At 42.7% G+C, this 13,092-nt stretch overlaps 1 protein-coding gene across 4 annotated transcripts in view; it reads left to right on the forward strand.

Annotated features, from left to right (window-relative positions):
• The window catches only part of afap1 (actin filament associated protein 1), a 343,466-nt gene that overhangs the window by 176,105 nt on the left and 154,269 nt on the right, over positions 1–13,092 (forward strand). For all 4 annotated transcript variants that reach the window (XM_063046311.1, XM_063046314.1, XM_063046312.1 and 1 more), the window contains exon 3: positions 4,321–4,418. In XM_063046311.1, the coding sequence (XP_062902381.1) occupies positions 4,321–4,418 (98 nt within the window). The remainder of the gene's footprint in view (positions 1–4,320; positions 4,419–13,092) is intronic.

Consider the following 13,092-nt stretch of genomic DNA (forward strand, 5'->3'; position numbering starts at 1 on the left):
TGACTCTATTGTAGTGGTGACTAATTACTAACTGTATTACTCTGTAAAGCAGTGTGTTGCTACCCCTCTGTTACTTGGGTATTCTACTAACATCAAGAAAACCAAGTGTCGTTTCTCACGGGCTTCCCTTTTGCCTGCTTATTCTACCTGCAAAGATTCTAGGGTTAAGATCATGTTTATTTTGATTAAGTAAGGAAGACCATTGACAACAACAATTTTTTATTAAGGTAGATTTTTTTTTAGCAAAGCATAGACTGAATTTTCTTTCTACCCAATGGAAAGAGAGCAGCAAAGTCCAAAAATTGAGAGATATATCTATGCTTGTCATTGTTGGAATGAGAAGCTTTATAGGAATTGTGTGCTAAGTTCAGTGAAAATGGATATCATGCTACTTTTATGTCACGCCTTTAATAGCAGGTGAAGATATATAATAGCTGCAAAGTTTAAACAGAAGAAATATCGGTATGTACTCTTCTCCCAGAACTATACCTGTCCCAGCTGATCATGCTTGGTCCTGGATGGTTTTGAGGCTTGGGTCTCTTTGGCAACAGACTGACAGGCTGAAGACCAGGCATATCTTATAACCAGAGGAGGAGTCTATTTGGCCCATCTTGCCCACACCAGCTCCCAGGGCACATTAGGATATTAGAAAGTTTTTGACAAGAACAGGCCACTCAGCCCAACAAAGCTTGCCAAATTCCTATTCACGTGTGTTGAAATAACTATCGAGTTTAGATTTGAAAGTCTCTAAGGTACTACTCTCAACTAAACAGCTAGGTAGTTTGTTCCATGTGTCCACAACTCACTGTGTAAAGAAATGCTTCCTGATGTTGGTCTGAAATCTCCCTTTAATCAGTCTCCACCTATGGCCCTGTGTCCTTGAGATGGATTAATTTTAAAGTAGTAGCTGACATCCACCTTACTTATATCGTTAATGATTTTGAACACTTCTACCATGTCTCTTCTCATCCTACATCTATTTAGGCTAAAAAGATTCAATCTTTTTTCATAGCTCATACCCTGCAAACCTAGCATGAGTCTAGTCACCCTTCTCTGGACACCCTCCAGTGTCTTCACATCCCTCACACAACATAGAGACCAAAGTTGTACACAGTACTCAAGGTGTAGCCTCACAGCTTAAGGAGAACATCTCCTGACTTGAACTCCACTGTGTGCATTATATAGCCCAACATTCTATTAGCCTTCCTTTTCGCTTCCGTGCATTGTCTAGTCGTTGACAGTGATGAGTCTACCAGGACACCCAAATCCTTCTCATACCGTGCACTTTCTAACGCAAGACCCCCTCATTGTGTATTTATATTTAATATTGCTACATCCTGCATGTAATACTTTACTTACATTAAATTTCATCTACCATTTATCTGCCCACATCTGGATTTTGTGTAGATCTAACTGTATTGATTCTGCTGCCTGAATGATTTCAGCTTTTCCCCGAGTTTGTGTCTTTGGCAAACTTAACTTGTTTATTTTTTAGGTGCTTGTCCAAATCATTAATGTAAATTAAAAGAGCATTGGCTCCAATACTGATCCCTGCGCAAGCCCATTTTTAACATCTTCTAGGTGTGAAAATGATCGCCTCACCATAACTCAATGTTTTCTGTTTTTGAGCCAATTCTGCATCCATTTACACACCTTACCCAGAAACCATATCTCCTGTAATTTGATTATTAACCTCTTGAGGGGTACCTTGTCAAAAGCCTTCTGAAAGTCCAAGTAAATTATACCAACTGTTCTATTGTTATAAATTTTAATTGTCTCTTCATAGAACTCCAGCATGTTAGTAGAATATGATTTCCCCTTTCTGAACCTATGCTGCCTTTTTGTTAACATGCCTGTTCTGATCAGCAGCTTTTCCCACTCATTCTTTATTATTGATTCCATTATCTTGCCTGAGATACATGTTAAGCTTACTGGTCTATAGTTACCATGTTTAGTGTGGTCGCCCTTCTTATATACTGGGACAAAGTTGACCCATATCCAGTTCTTAGGGATTTCCCCAGTCTTCAATATCTTTTGAAAATGCATGTTAGGGGTTGTGTGTGTGTGTGTGTGTGTGTGTGTGTGTGTGTGTGTGTGTGTGTGATTATTCCTAATATGGAAACACGTGGCCAAGTGGTTAAGGCATTGGAGTAGCGACCTGAAGGTTGTGAGTTCAAGCCCCAGCTGAGGCAACGTGTTGTGTCCTTGAGCAAGGTACTTAATCACACATCGCTCTGCGACAACACTGGTGCCAAGCTGTATGGGTCCTAATGCCCTTCCCTTGGACAACATTGGTGTCGTGGAGAGGGGAGACTTGCAGCATGGGCAACTGCTGCTCTTCCATACAACCTTGCCCAGGCCTGCGCCCTGGAGAGTAAAGACTTTCCAGGTGCAGATCCATGGTCTCGCAAGACTAATGGATGCCTTTTAATATGGAAGCAATTCTGTACATCCATTCCATTTTTACAAGTTCCTGAGATTCCACCAATGAAATTAAAGTAATTGTAATAATTGCTTTCACAAAAATAGTGCTAGGGTGATTTTCCTGATGCAGCAGTGAGTGGCAAATTGGGAGGACATGCATTGCTTCTTCACCTGAAATGGCTGTTTGGTCCCTGTCGGGAAAATAAGGTGGAAAAGTTTCTTTAAAATGCTGAAAATGGAAGGGAGGAGGAGGACATTTCTCTGATGATATGTTCAAAGTTGAAAGTAAATTTATTATCAAAGTACGTAAATCTTACCATGTACTACCTTGAGTCGTTTTCTTGCAGTATGATGGTATTAGATTTGTTGACTACAAAGTTCTAAACTTAAATACTTTAAGTCCCATAAGATACAAACAACCATAAGTACTCGCACTAAAGGAGGATTATACAGTAACTACCCAGTCTTCAAAGACTAGTTTTATTCTTTGTTTATCATACACAGCGGGTTGAGCTGCCAATACTCACTATTCAGAGGGTCCCCTTTCCCCAAGGAGAAGATACTTCCAGCTAACAATGCAGTTTAAAACACTTACTAGTTTAAAATAATTTATTTCCAGTGATGCACGTTTAAATCCACACAACACTCTTGAAACATGTTGGCAGATGGGTGATGAGTTACTTTTATGCGAGGGAGAAGTTGGGGATTTGGGGTCTGATGTTTGATGTTCTGTTGGTGTTTTTCTGTGTCAGTGAATCTGCTCATTTTGGTGTGTGAGAGAGGGGGTTGGGGGTTTTGATGTTATTGTCCCTGTCCCTTTCAGCAAGGAGGGGACTGAGGATTTGATGTTATTGTCACTTTTTTTCTGTGAGGGAGGGAAGGTTTTAGGGATTTGATGTTATTGTGAGGGACAAGCTGTGGGGGGGTGTTTAGGGATTTGATGGTATTGTGAGGGAGAGGCTGTGGGGGGGTTTGGGGTTTGCAGGTTTTGTTTATTTTCCTTTTTCCTGTCTAGGGGTGACTGATGGTTCTTCTTTTCAACAATTCCCATAGTTTTTTCTATATTTAATGGCTATCTGGAGAAGATGGATATCAGAGTTGTGTTGTATATGCATACTTTGACAATAAAATGACCCTTTGAAAAGCCAAAGGATTTCTATCTTAAACATTTTCCAATTACAAACCATTTCTAAAACACAAACTATTCCCAAAGCACAAAGCCCAAAGCATTTCTCAAACAGAAGCAAATAATGATTTCCAAAATACAGGTACAATTCATTTTAACAGCTAGCAAATCACTGTCAATAAGAACTTTGATCTATAAAGTAAATAGACATATGTACCAAAGCTGAAGACAAACAAGTTGTCAGTTGCAGAAACCAAAGCTGGAGGACTGGATACTAATTCTTCCATGTTTCTTGATGTTCCTTACCCTAGTCCTAATAATCTTGAACTGCTCTCTCCAATTATACCCTTTTTCTTACATGACTTACTTCACAAGTGTGTAGTATTTCCTCAGATATCCTTTCGACACAGATGGTCTAAAAACATTTTTTGGAGACATAGATCTTAGTCAGCTACCATTACTGCTGTAAAGCTAACTTCAGTGTACATAAATTTTATACAACTCTAAACACATCAGTTATTGATATGCTAAATGGTATTACCTATCTGTTCTGCGATCTTCCTTAAATTAAGCAACTTAAGAGTCAGTTTGTTTGAAGCAACCCATAGTCTTATACTGTACTCTTGAACAGTTGGATAAAGCAGATAGAAAAGCAAATAGAACTGATGATTTTGGTTTTCCTTAACATTGCAATAGATATATGTAATTGAGCATAAATGGCCACTGTAAATGTTCCATTCTTCCCTGATAATTCACATTTTTTTTTCCAGATTGTCAAATGCAAAATTCCACACAGAAGCACAATTTACTATGCAGTGTACCTGCTCCTCCTCAGATTCCTCTCCCTGAGATACCTCATCCATGGCAGGTAAGTATTCTTCAGCCTCTGGACATACTTCAAAATTATAACATAACACCTTTAGAAATAAGAGCAGAATTAAACCATTCAGTCCATCAAGTCTGTTCCATCATTTCATCATGGCTGATCCCAGAACTCACTCAACCCCATACACCTGCCTTCATGTCATATCCTTTGATGTCCTGACTGAACATGCCTTAAAAATACCCACAAACTTGGCCTCCACCACAGTCTGTGGCAGAGCATTCCACAGATTCACTACTCTCTGGCTACAGAAATTCCTTGTTGCTTCTGTTCTAAAAGATCGCTCCTCAATTTTGAGGCTGTGCCCTCTAGTTCTGGATACCCCTACCAGAGGAAACATCCTCTCCACATCCACCCTATCTAGTCCTTTCAACATTTGGTAGGTTTCAATGAGTTCCCCCTGTATACTTCTAAATTTCACTGAGCATATGCCTAAAGCTGCCAAACACTCCTCATATGTTAACCTCTTCGTTCCTGAAATCATCCTCGTGAACCTCCTCTGGACTCTCTAAAAACATCTTTTTCTGAGATATGGGGCCCAAAACTGTTGACAATACTCCAAGTGCAGCCTGACTAGTGTCTTATAAAGTCTCAGCATTATCTCCTTGCTTTTATGTTCTATTTCCCTTGAAATAAATGCCAACATTGCACTTACCTTCTTCACCACAGACTCAACCTGTAAATTAACCTTCTGGAAGTCTTGCACGAGGACTAAGTCCCTCTGCACCTCTGATGTTTGAACCTTCTCCCCATTTAGATAATAGTCCACACTATTGTTCCTTTTACCAAAATGCATTATCATACATTTTTTGCCTTGTCTTCCAATTTGTCTCAGCCCTGCTGCAATCACATTGCTTCCTCAGCACTACCTACCCATCTACTTATCTTCATATCATCTGTAAACTTTGCCACAAAGCCATAAATTCCATTATCCAAATCATTGACAAACAAGGTGAAAAGTAGCAGTCCTAATACTGACCCCTGTGGAACACCACTAGTCACCAGCAGACAACCAGAAAAGGCCCCCTTTATTCCCACTCACTGTCTCCTGCCTGTCAGCCATTCCTCTATCCCTACCAGTATCTTTCCTGTAATGCTATAGGATCTTATCTTGTTAAGCAGCCTCATGTGTGGCAACATCAAATGTCTTCAGAAAATCCGAGTGAACCCCCTTCTTCCTGGGCGTTTCAGGAAGCGTGTCAGGATGCTGAAGCAGGGACCCAATTGAGACTGAGTAATGCGCAAATTGTGATATTTACTGAGAAGCAAATCCAGAGGGGCAACAAAGTCTGCATCAAAGTTCTGGCAGAGAAATCCAAAAACCAGATTCAGGAAACAGGCAGGTCAACATTCAGACAGACAGAGTTCCAGTACAAATGCTAGAAAGGCTCAGGAAAACTCACTGGTACAATCAAGTGAAAACACAGGACTAAAATACACTGAGCAATAAACAGAGAGGCAGATGATAGGTGGAGCACAATGAGACACAGGTGGCAGCAAAACAGGTAATAATGAGAAACAGGTGAGAGGTGGAGTACTCTGTAATACAGGGGCCAGAGTAGAGCAGGAGTGGGGGCAGGAGCACATGGGGCATGAAAACAAACAAGAGTACATGGCAATACAAAGCCACAGACTGATGGCTCTGAGGAAACACACAAAAAGACAGAGTTCAACTGGAGGTACTGACAAAACATCTCATTAGCCTTCGCTAGCAGTCTCCCAACTCAGCACCGAGAAACCCACTGTTCTCCAGTCACGTATGCCTAGGGTATATACACTCCAGTCCCGCCAAATCCGTGAAATTGGGATGTCCCTCCAATCCAAGTCCCGTTTGTGTGAATTCTGTGTGATTTGCTGCCCTGTTACAACTTGTTGCCAGGAAATAACAAACTCCACACTGCATATAATTAAAGGAAGTATATTTATGAATATTGACCTAACTAAAGAGTTAGTAGAGAAAAGAAAGAAAAAAAAACAAAAAGTACCCATTATAATTAAACAGCCAAATATGCACAGGTTGGAGCTCAACACTCCCAAAAATTATATTCACTGATCCTCAGTAGACTCCCGCACCTTGCTGCATCAGATCATGGTCCCAACTGGTTTGAATTCTATGACCAGTTCTCTCCATCTCCCACTGAACAAAGACCAAGGCTCACATCGGCGTCAGGCACAAAAAACTCTGCTCCCCCTGCCTTCTCTCCTGACTGGATGACTCACAGTCCTAAGTACCCATTATCTCTAATACAGTAATCCAAACACTGCTTCTACAGAAAGACTATTACATGAAATACCCTACTACATTAGCAGTGAAAACTTTACCGGGGCGTTACACATGTAAGTGACATCCACTGCCTCTCCTCACCCTACTTATTACTTCCTCGAAGAACTCTAACAGGTTTGTCAGGCAAGATTTCCTTTTACAGAAACTATGCTGGCTTGGACTTATTTTTATCATTAGTCTCCAAGCACCCCAAAACCACAACCTTAATAATAGACTCCAACACTTTCCCATTCATTGAGGTTAGGCTAACTGGTCTGTAATTTCTTTTCTTTTGCCTTCCTCCCTTCTTAGAGTGGAATGACATTTGCAATCTTCCAGTTCTCCAGGGCCATACCAGAATCAAGTGGTTCTTGAAAATCATGACCAATGCATCCATTATCTCTTCAGCAACCTCTCTCAGGATTCTGGGATGTAGTCCATCTGGTCAGGTGACTAGCACTTTTTCCTTTGTAATAGCAATGGCACTCACTCCTTCTCCCTCACACTCACAGACCTCTGGCACACTGCTGGTGTCTTCCATAATGAAGACAGATGCAAAGTACCCATTAAGTTCATCTGCCATTTCTTTGTCCCCCATAACTACCTCAACAGTATCATTTTCCAGTTGTCCAATATCAATTCTCACTTCCCTTTTACTCTTTATGTAACTGAAAAAACTTCCTGCATCCTGCTTTATATTATTGGCTAGTTTGGCCTCATATTTCATCTTTTCCCTATCATTCCCACCAGTATCCTCCTCCAATCCACCTGGGCAAGCTCCTCTCTCATGCCTCTGTAATTCCCTTTATTCCATTGCGATACTGATACATGTGACTTATGCTTCTCCCTCTCAAATTGCAGTATGAATTCAATCATATTACGAACATTGCCTCCTTTACATTAAGCTCCCTAATAAGATCTGCTTTATTACACAACACCTAATCTAAGATAGCCTTTCCCTGAGTAGATTTAGGAAAAAGTCATCTCGTAGGCATTCAACAAATTCCCTCTCTTGTGATCTGACACTAACCCAACTTTCCTAATCCCCTTGCATATTGAAGTCCCCCATTACAATTGTGTCATTACCCTTATTACCTGCCTTTTCCAGCTCCCTTTGCAATCTCAGCCCCACATCTTGGCTACTATTTGGAGGTCTATATATGAATCCCATAATGTTTTTTTTTACTCTTGCAGTTTCTTAGTTCCACTCTCAAAGAATCAACGTTCTCTGACCCTATGCCACCTTTCTAAAGATGTAATTCCATCTCTTACTAACAGAGCCACACCACTGCCTATGCCTTCCTGACAGTCCTTTCAATACAAATTATATCCTTTGATGTGAAACTCCCAACTATGCCCTTCTTTCAGCAACAACTCAGTGATGCGCACAATGTCATACTGACCAATCTCTAATTGCGCCAGGAGTTTATCCACCTTATTCCACCTTCAGTCCTGCATTCTTCACCATTTTGAATTTTGCCTCTCTGTTACAATTGAATTCTTTGCCCTATCTGCATTTGTACCCAATCATTGGCTTGTCCTTCCTTTCATTCATGTTACGTCCATCATCTACTTGTAAACCTGCTGGCTCACCCTCAGCAATATCGTACTGCTTCCCACCTCCCTGTCATATTAGCTTAAGCCACTCGCAACAACCCAATGTACCATGTGACAATGGTTTATGCAGATTTTTCTTGACATGCTCCAAAATTTCATGCAAAATTTAAGCCTTAACCATAAAGGAAAAATTATTATTTGTTCATTAAGATACATTTACACATTTATTACATATGCTTCTCTTGCATCTGTCACTGCTGGAAGTGAGTAATACAAGTTACCTTTTAGCTTCTTGCAGATGAAGGATAAGTAAATGATGGTATAGCAAGGAATAAGCTAGCCCCTTGGGATTGTGAATGACTTGCTTCTACTGCAGCTTTGTGGGACGACTGAGGCCCAGTATTAGAACTTCCATTGATGGGGCACAAGATGATTGTGTCCATCTGCCAATGCATTAGTATGTTTCTGATATATGAAGTCAAGGTTCTCAGTACCATCCTGGTTGCTTTACCTTCACCTTTGCTGGCCATGGGCAGAGGTTCCAGGAGTCACTTGTAAGACTGCACTTCAAGAAAGCTTAGAACACATTTGGATGATTGTGTGTTGTCCTCGTTTTGCCTGTTGGACCCGAGGGCAGAAATGCTTGTCTGTTTCAGGTGTCTGGGTGACACATGTGAAGAGTGTAGCCTATCCAAGTGTAATTATGGCCTTAATGATATTTTTGATGTAATTGCCTGGGACAAAACTCATGCTCATTTGCTTCTGTATCATAATGGGTGATACAACGGAGTAGCAGTTAATTTTTCTGTACTTTGACCTGCAGTGTTGTCACAATGTAGTTTGCATAATTCTTCTGTGATGGTGTGGGTTTCAGCTGGATGTTCTGGTTTCCTCAAACATCACAAAAATTTATTGTTAGTTTATTCGGGTGCTGTAACTTAGCTCTTAGTTTGTGATTAGCCAAAATTTCAAAGATTTTGAAAGGCATGTGAACAGGTGATAGAGTTGCAGAGGTAGGAAAACACTACATCTCTGGATGACCTTGTGATTTCAGTCTCCAAGTCCAATGTCTGGGCATCCTTCAATAGTGCAAACCCAAGAAAAGCATCTGGTCCAGGTGGCGTAAGAGGCCGAGCATTAAAGACTCAGAGGTGGGAGCATTGAACTTCTCACTTCTGCTTGAGTCAATGCGGATTGGTAATAACATCACCTCTTCACTGACCATCAGCGCAGGTTCACCTCAAAGCTACATGTTTAGCCCCCTTCTCTACTCCCTACTTGCACATTACTGTGTGGCTAAACACAGCTCCATTGCCGTGTATACATTCACTAACAACACTATATATATTGGACAATATCATAGGTGGACATGAGTCAGCATGAAGGAGCAAGACAAGAGAACGGGTTGAGTGGTGCCACAACAACCACCTCTCATCAACATCAATAAAACTGATCAGTAAGGGGAAGGAGGGCAAACATCTGCCAGTCTACATGGTCGGATCGGTGGTGATGAAGGTCAGCGGCTTTAGATTCATGGGTGTTAACTGCCCTGAGCCTAGACCATAAATCCAATCACAAAGAAGGCACACAACATCTTTTTTTCTTAGTGTCTTAGGGAGGTTCAGCATGTGACTGAACACTCTAGCAAACTTTACAGATGTGTTGTTGAGTCTCCTGAGCAACACATGCAAAATGCTGGAAGAACTCAGCAAGTCAGGTAGCGTCTGTGGAGGGGAGTAAATGGTTGATGTTTCAGGCCAAGGTCCTTCATCAGGATCAGAAAGGAAGGGGGCAGAAGCCAGGATAAGAGGATGGGGAGGGAAGATGGCAAGTGATAGATGAGCCCAGGTGAGGGGGAAAGTGGATGGTGGGGGAAGGGAATGAAGTAAGAAGCTGGGGGGTTTAGGTGGAAAAGGTAAAGGGCTAAAAAAGAAAGAATCTGCTAAGAAAGGACAGTGAACCAAGGAAGAAAGGAAAGGAGGAGGGGACATTTTGTGTGTGTTGCTCAACATTTCCAGCATCTGCAGAATCTTGTGCACTTGTGTTGAAAGTATCCTGCCTGATTATATCGTGGTCTGGTGCAGTAATTCGCATGTTCAGGAGTGTCAGAAGCTCAAAGGGTAGTGGACTCTGTGCAATATCTCATGGGTACATACCTATGCTCATGAAGCACTGCCTCAAGAAAGCAACACCGGTCATCAAAATCCCCACCCACCATCCTGGCCATCCCATTTTCTCACAACTAAAGTCAGGCAGGAGGTATAGAAACTTCAAGTCCCTCACCACCAGGTACAAGAACAGCTATTTACCTTCAACCAGTCAGTTATTAAATCATCTGGCATACGCCTCAATTACTACCAAAGTAAAGATAAAGATCTAAAAATGAACTTCATTGAATTTTATTGTGGCTTTCTGTATGTTGGTAAGGCTCGATATGTTTGTAGATTGGGAGACCACTTCACCGAGCACCCACACTCCGTCCACCAGGAAAAGCGGGATCTCCCAGTGCCACTTCCCATTCCCATTCCGACGTGTCAGTGCATGGCCTCCTCTCTGCCGTGATGAGGTCACACTCAAGGAGCAACACCTTGTATTGCGTCTGGGTAGCTTCCAACCTGATAGCATGAACATCGACTTCTCGAACTTCCAGTAATGACCCCCTTTAACCATTCCCATTTCCCTCTCTCACCTTAACTGCCCAACACATTCCTCTGGTGCCTCTCCCCCTGCCCTTTCTTCCATGGTCTTCTGTCCTCTCCTATCAGATTTCTCCTTCTCTAGCCCTGTATCTCTTTCACCAATCGACTTCCCGGCTCTTTACTTCACCCCTCCCCCTCCCAATTTCCCTTATTATCTTGTACTTCTTCCTCCCCTCCTTCCACCTTCTAACTCTGACTCATCATCATTTTTTCTCCAGTTCTGATGAAGGGTCTCAGCCCAAAACATCAACTATTTAGTCTTTTCCATAGTTGCTGCCTGGCCTGCTGAGTTCCTCTAGCATTTGGTGTGTGTTGCTTGGATTTCCAGCATCTGCAGGTTTTCTCTTGTTTATTTGTCACATGTATATCTAAACACTGAAAAATACAGTGAAATGCATTGGTCTGTGTCAATGACCAACGTAGTCCAAGGATTGTACTGAGGGTATCTCACAAGTGTCACCGTGCTTCTTGTATCAACATTGCATGCCCAATACTTACTAACCCTACGTCTTTGGAATGTGGGTGGAAACTGGAGCACCCAGAGGAAATAAATGTAGTCACGGGGGGATGTACGGGAACCTCTGCTTTAGAGGGAAGTATCAAGAGGAAACTAAACTTGATGGGATTGCTCTGCTCTCATCAGGAGCATGTCCAGCATGTCTGGAAAGTTATCAGACATTTCTTGAAGATAACCTCTAGGCCAAGCCCGAGAAATGTGAGTTCCATAAAGACCTGGTGTCATTTTTGGAATATTTACTTACCCCATCCAGTGTTCAAGTGGATCCTAGTAAAGTTCAGGCAGTTGCAGAGTGACCCAAACAGTCTACAGTCAAACAGGCATGGCACTTCATGGGCTTGCAAACTTTTATCGCCGCTTTATTCGGAACTTTGGCTCTATCGCGGCTCCAATTAACACATTCACCAAGAAACCTTCGGCAGGATTCCATTGGACGGACGATGCCAACCAAGCATTTTCAGAGTTAAAGCGACGTTTCACCACTGCCCCGCTGCTGCAACACCCAGATCCACCTCAGCCATTCATTGTCGCGGTGGATGCATCCGACGTAGGCATTGGAGCTGTCCTCTCTCAGTGCTCATCTGCGGATAGGGCTGCATCCTTGTGCCTTTCTTTCCCATCACTTGACTCCAGCTGAGAGGAATTACAACGTTGGGAACCGGGAACTTCTGGCTGTCAAAGAGGCCCTGGAGGAATGGCGACACTGGCTGGAAGGGGCAGAGCATCCATTCCTGGTCTGGACAGATCACAAGACCTCTCCTATATTCAGGATGTTAAGAGACTCAACTCTTGTCAAGCCTGGTGGGCTCCCTTCTTCACGCGGTTCAATTTCATCCTCACTTATCGTCCTGGCAGCAAGAAAACAAAGGCCGATGCTCTCACCTGGCAGTTTGATGGATCTGAGGAGAATGCTGATCCTGAGCCCATTCTTCCTTACTCGTGTATTCCTGTTCGGTGATCTGGGAAATAGAGGCGGATGTGAGGGCCACCCAACAATTGGACCCAGGCCCAGGTAGGACACTGCCCAGATGGCTGTTTGTCTCTGCTGTGGTGTGTTCCAAAGTGTTGAAATGAGGTCACTCCTCCCATCTGGCTGGACACCCGGGAATTCAACGGACCCAGGAGTTTATAAAGAGACAATTTTGGGGGCCATCTATATCCCACGATATCCACAACTTTGTATCTGCTTGTCCCAACCGTGCTCGGAACAGGACATCACACCAGCATCCTGCAAGTCTCTTATGTCCACTGCCTGTGCCCCACCACGCCTGGTCCCACCTCTCAGTGGATTTCATCTCTGCCCTCGTCTAATGAAAACACCACCATTTTGGTCATTGTGAATCGATTTTCCAGGGCTGTCATTTCATTGCCCTCCCAAACTCCCATGTGTTCAGGCTTCATAACCTTTCTTAAGACATACTGTTTGATCATGGACCACAGCTCACTTCCCACTTTTGGAAGGCTTTCTGCTCTCTTGTAGGAGCCACAGCCAGCCTCTCATCTGGTTTCCATACCCAACCCAATTGCCAGACTGAGAGAGTGAACCAGGGGTTGGAGACAACCCTGTGCTACCTTGCCTCTTCCAAACCCACATCGTGGACCTCCCAATTGGCTTGGACACCC

This window comes from Mobula hypostoma, chromosome 4, assembly GCF_963921235.1.
Source record: "Mobula hypostoma chromosome 4, sMobHyp1.1, whole genome shotgun sequence".
NCBI classification, from domain to species: Eukaryota; Metazoa; Chordata; class Chondrichthyes; order Myliobatiformes; family Myliobatidae; genus Mobula; species Mobula hypostoma.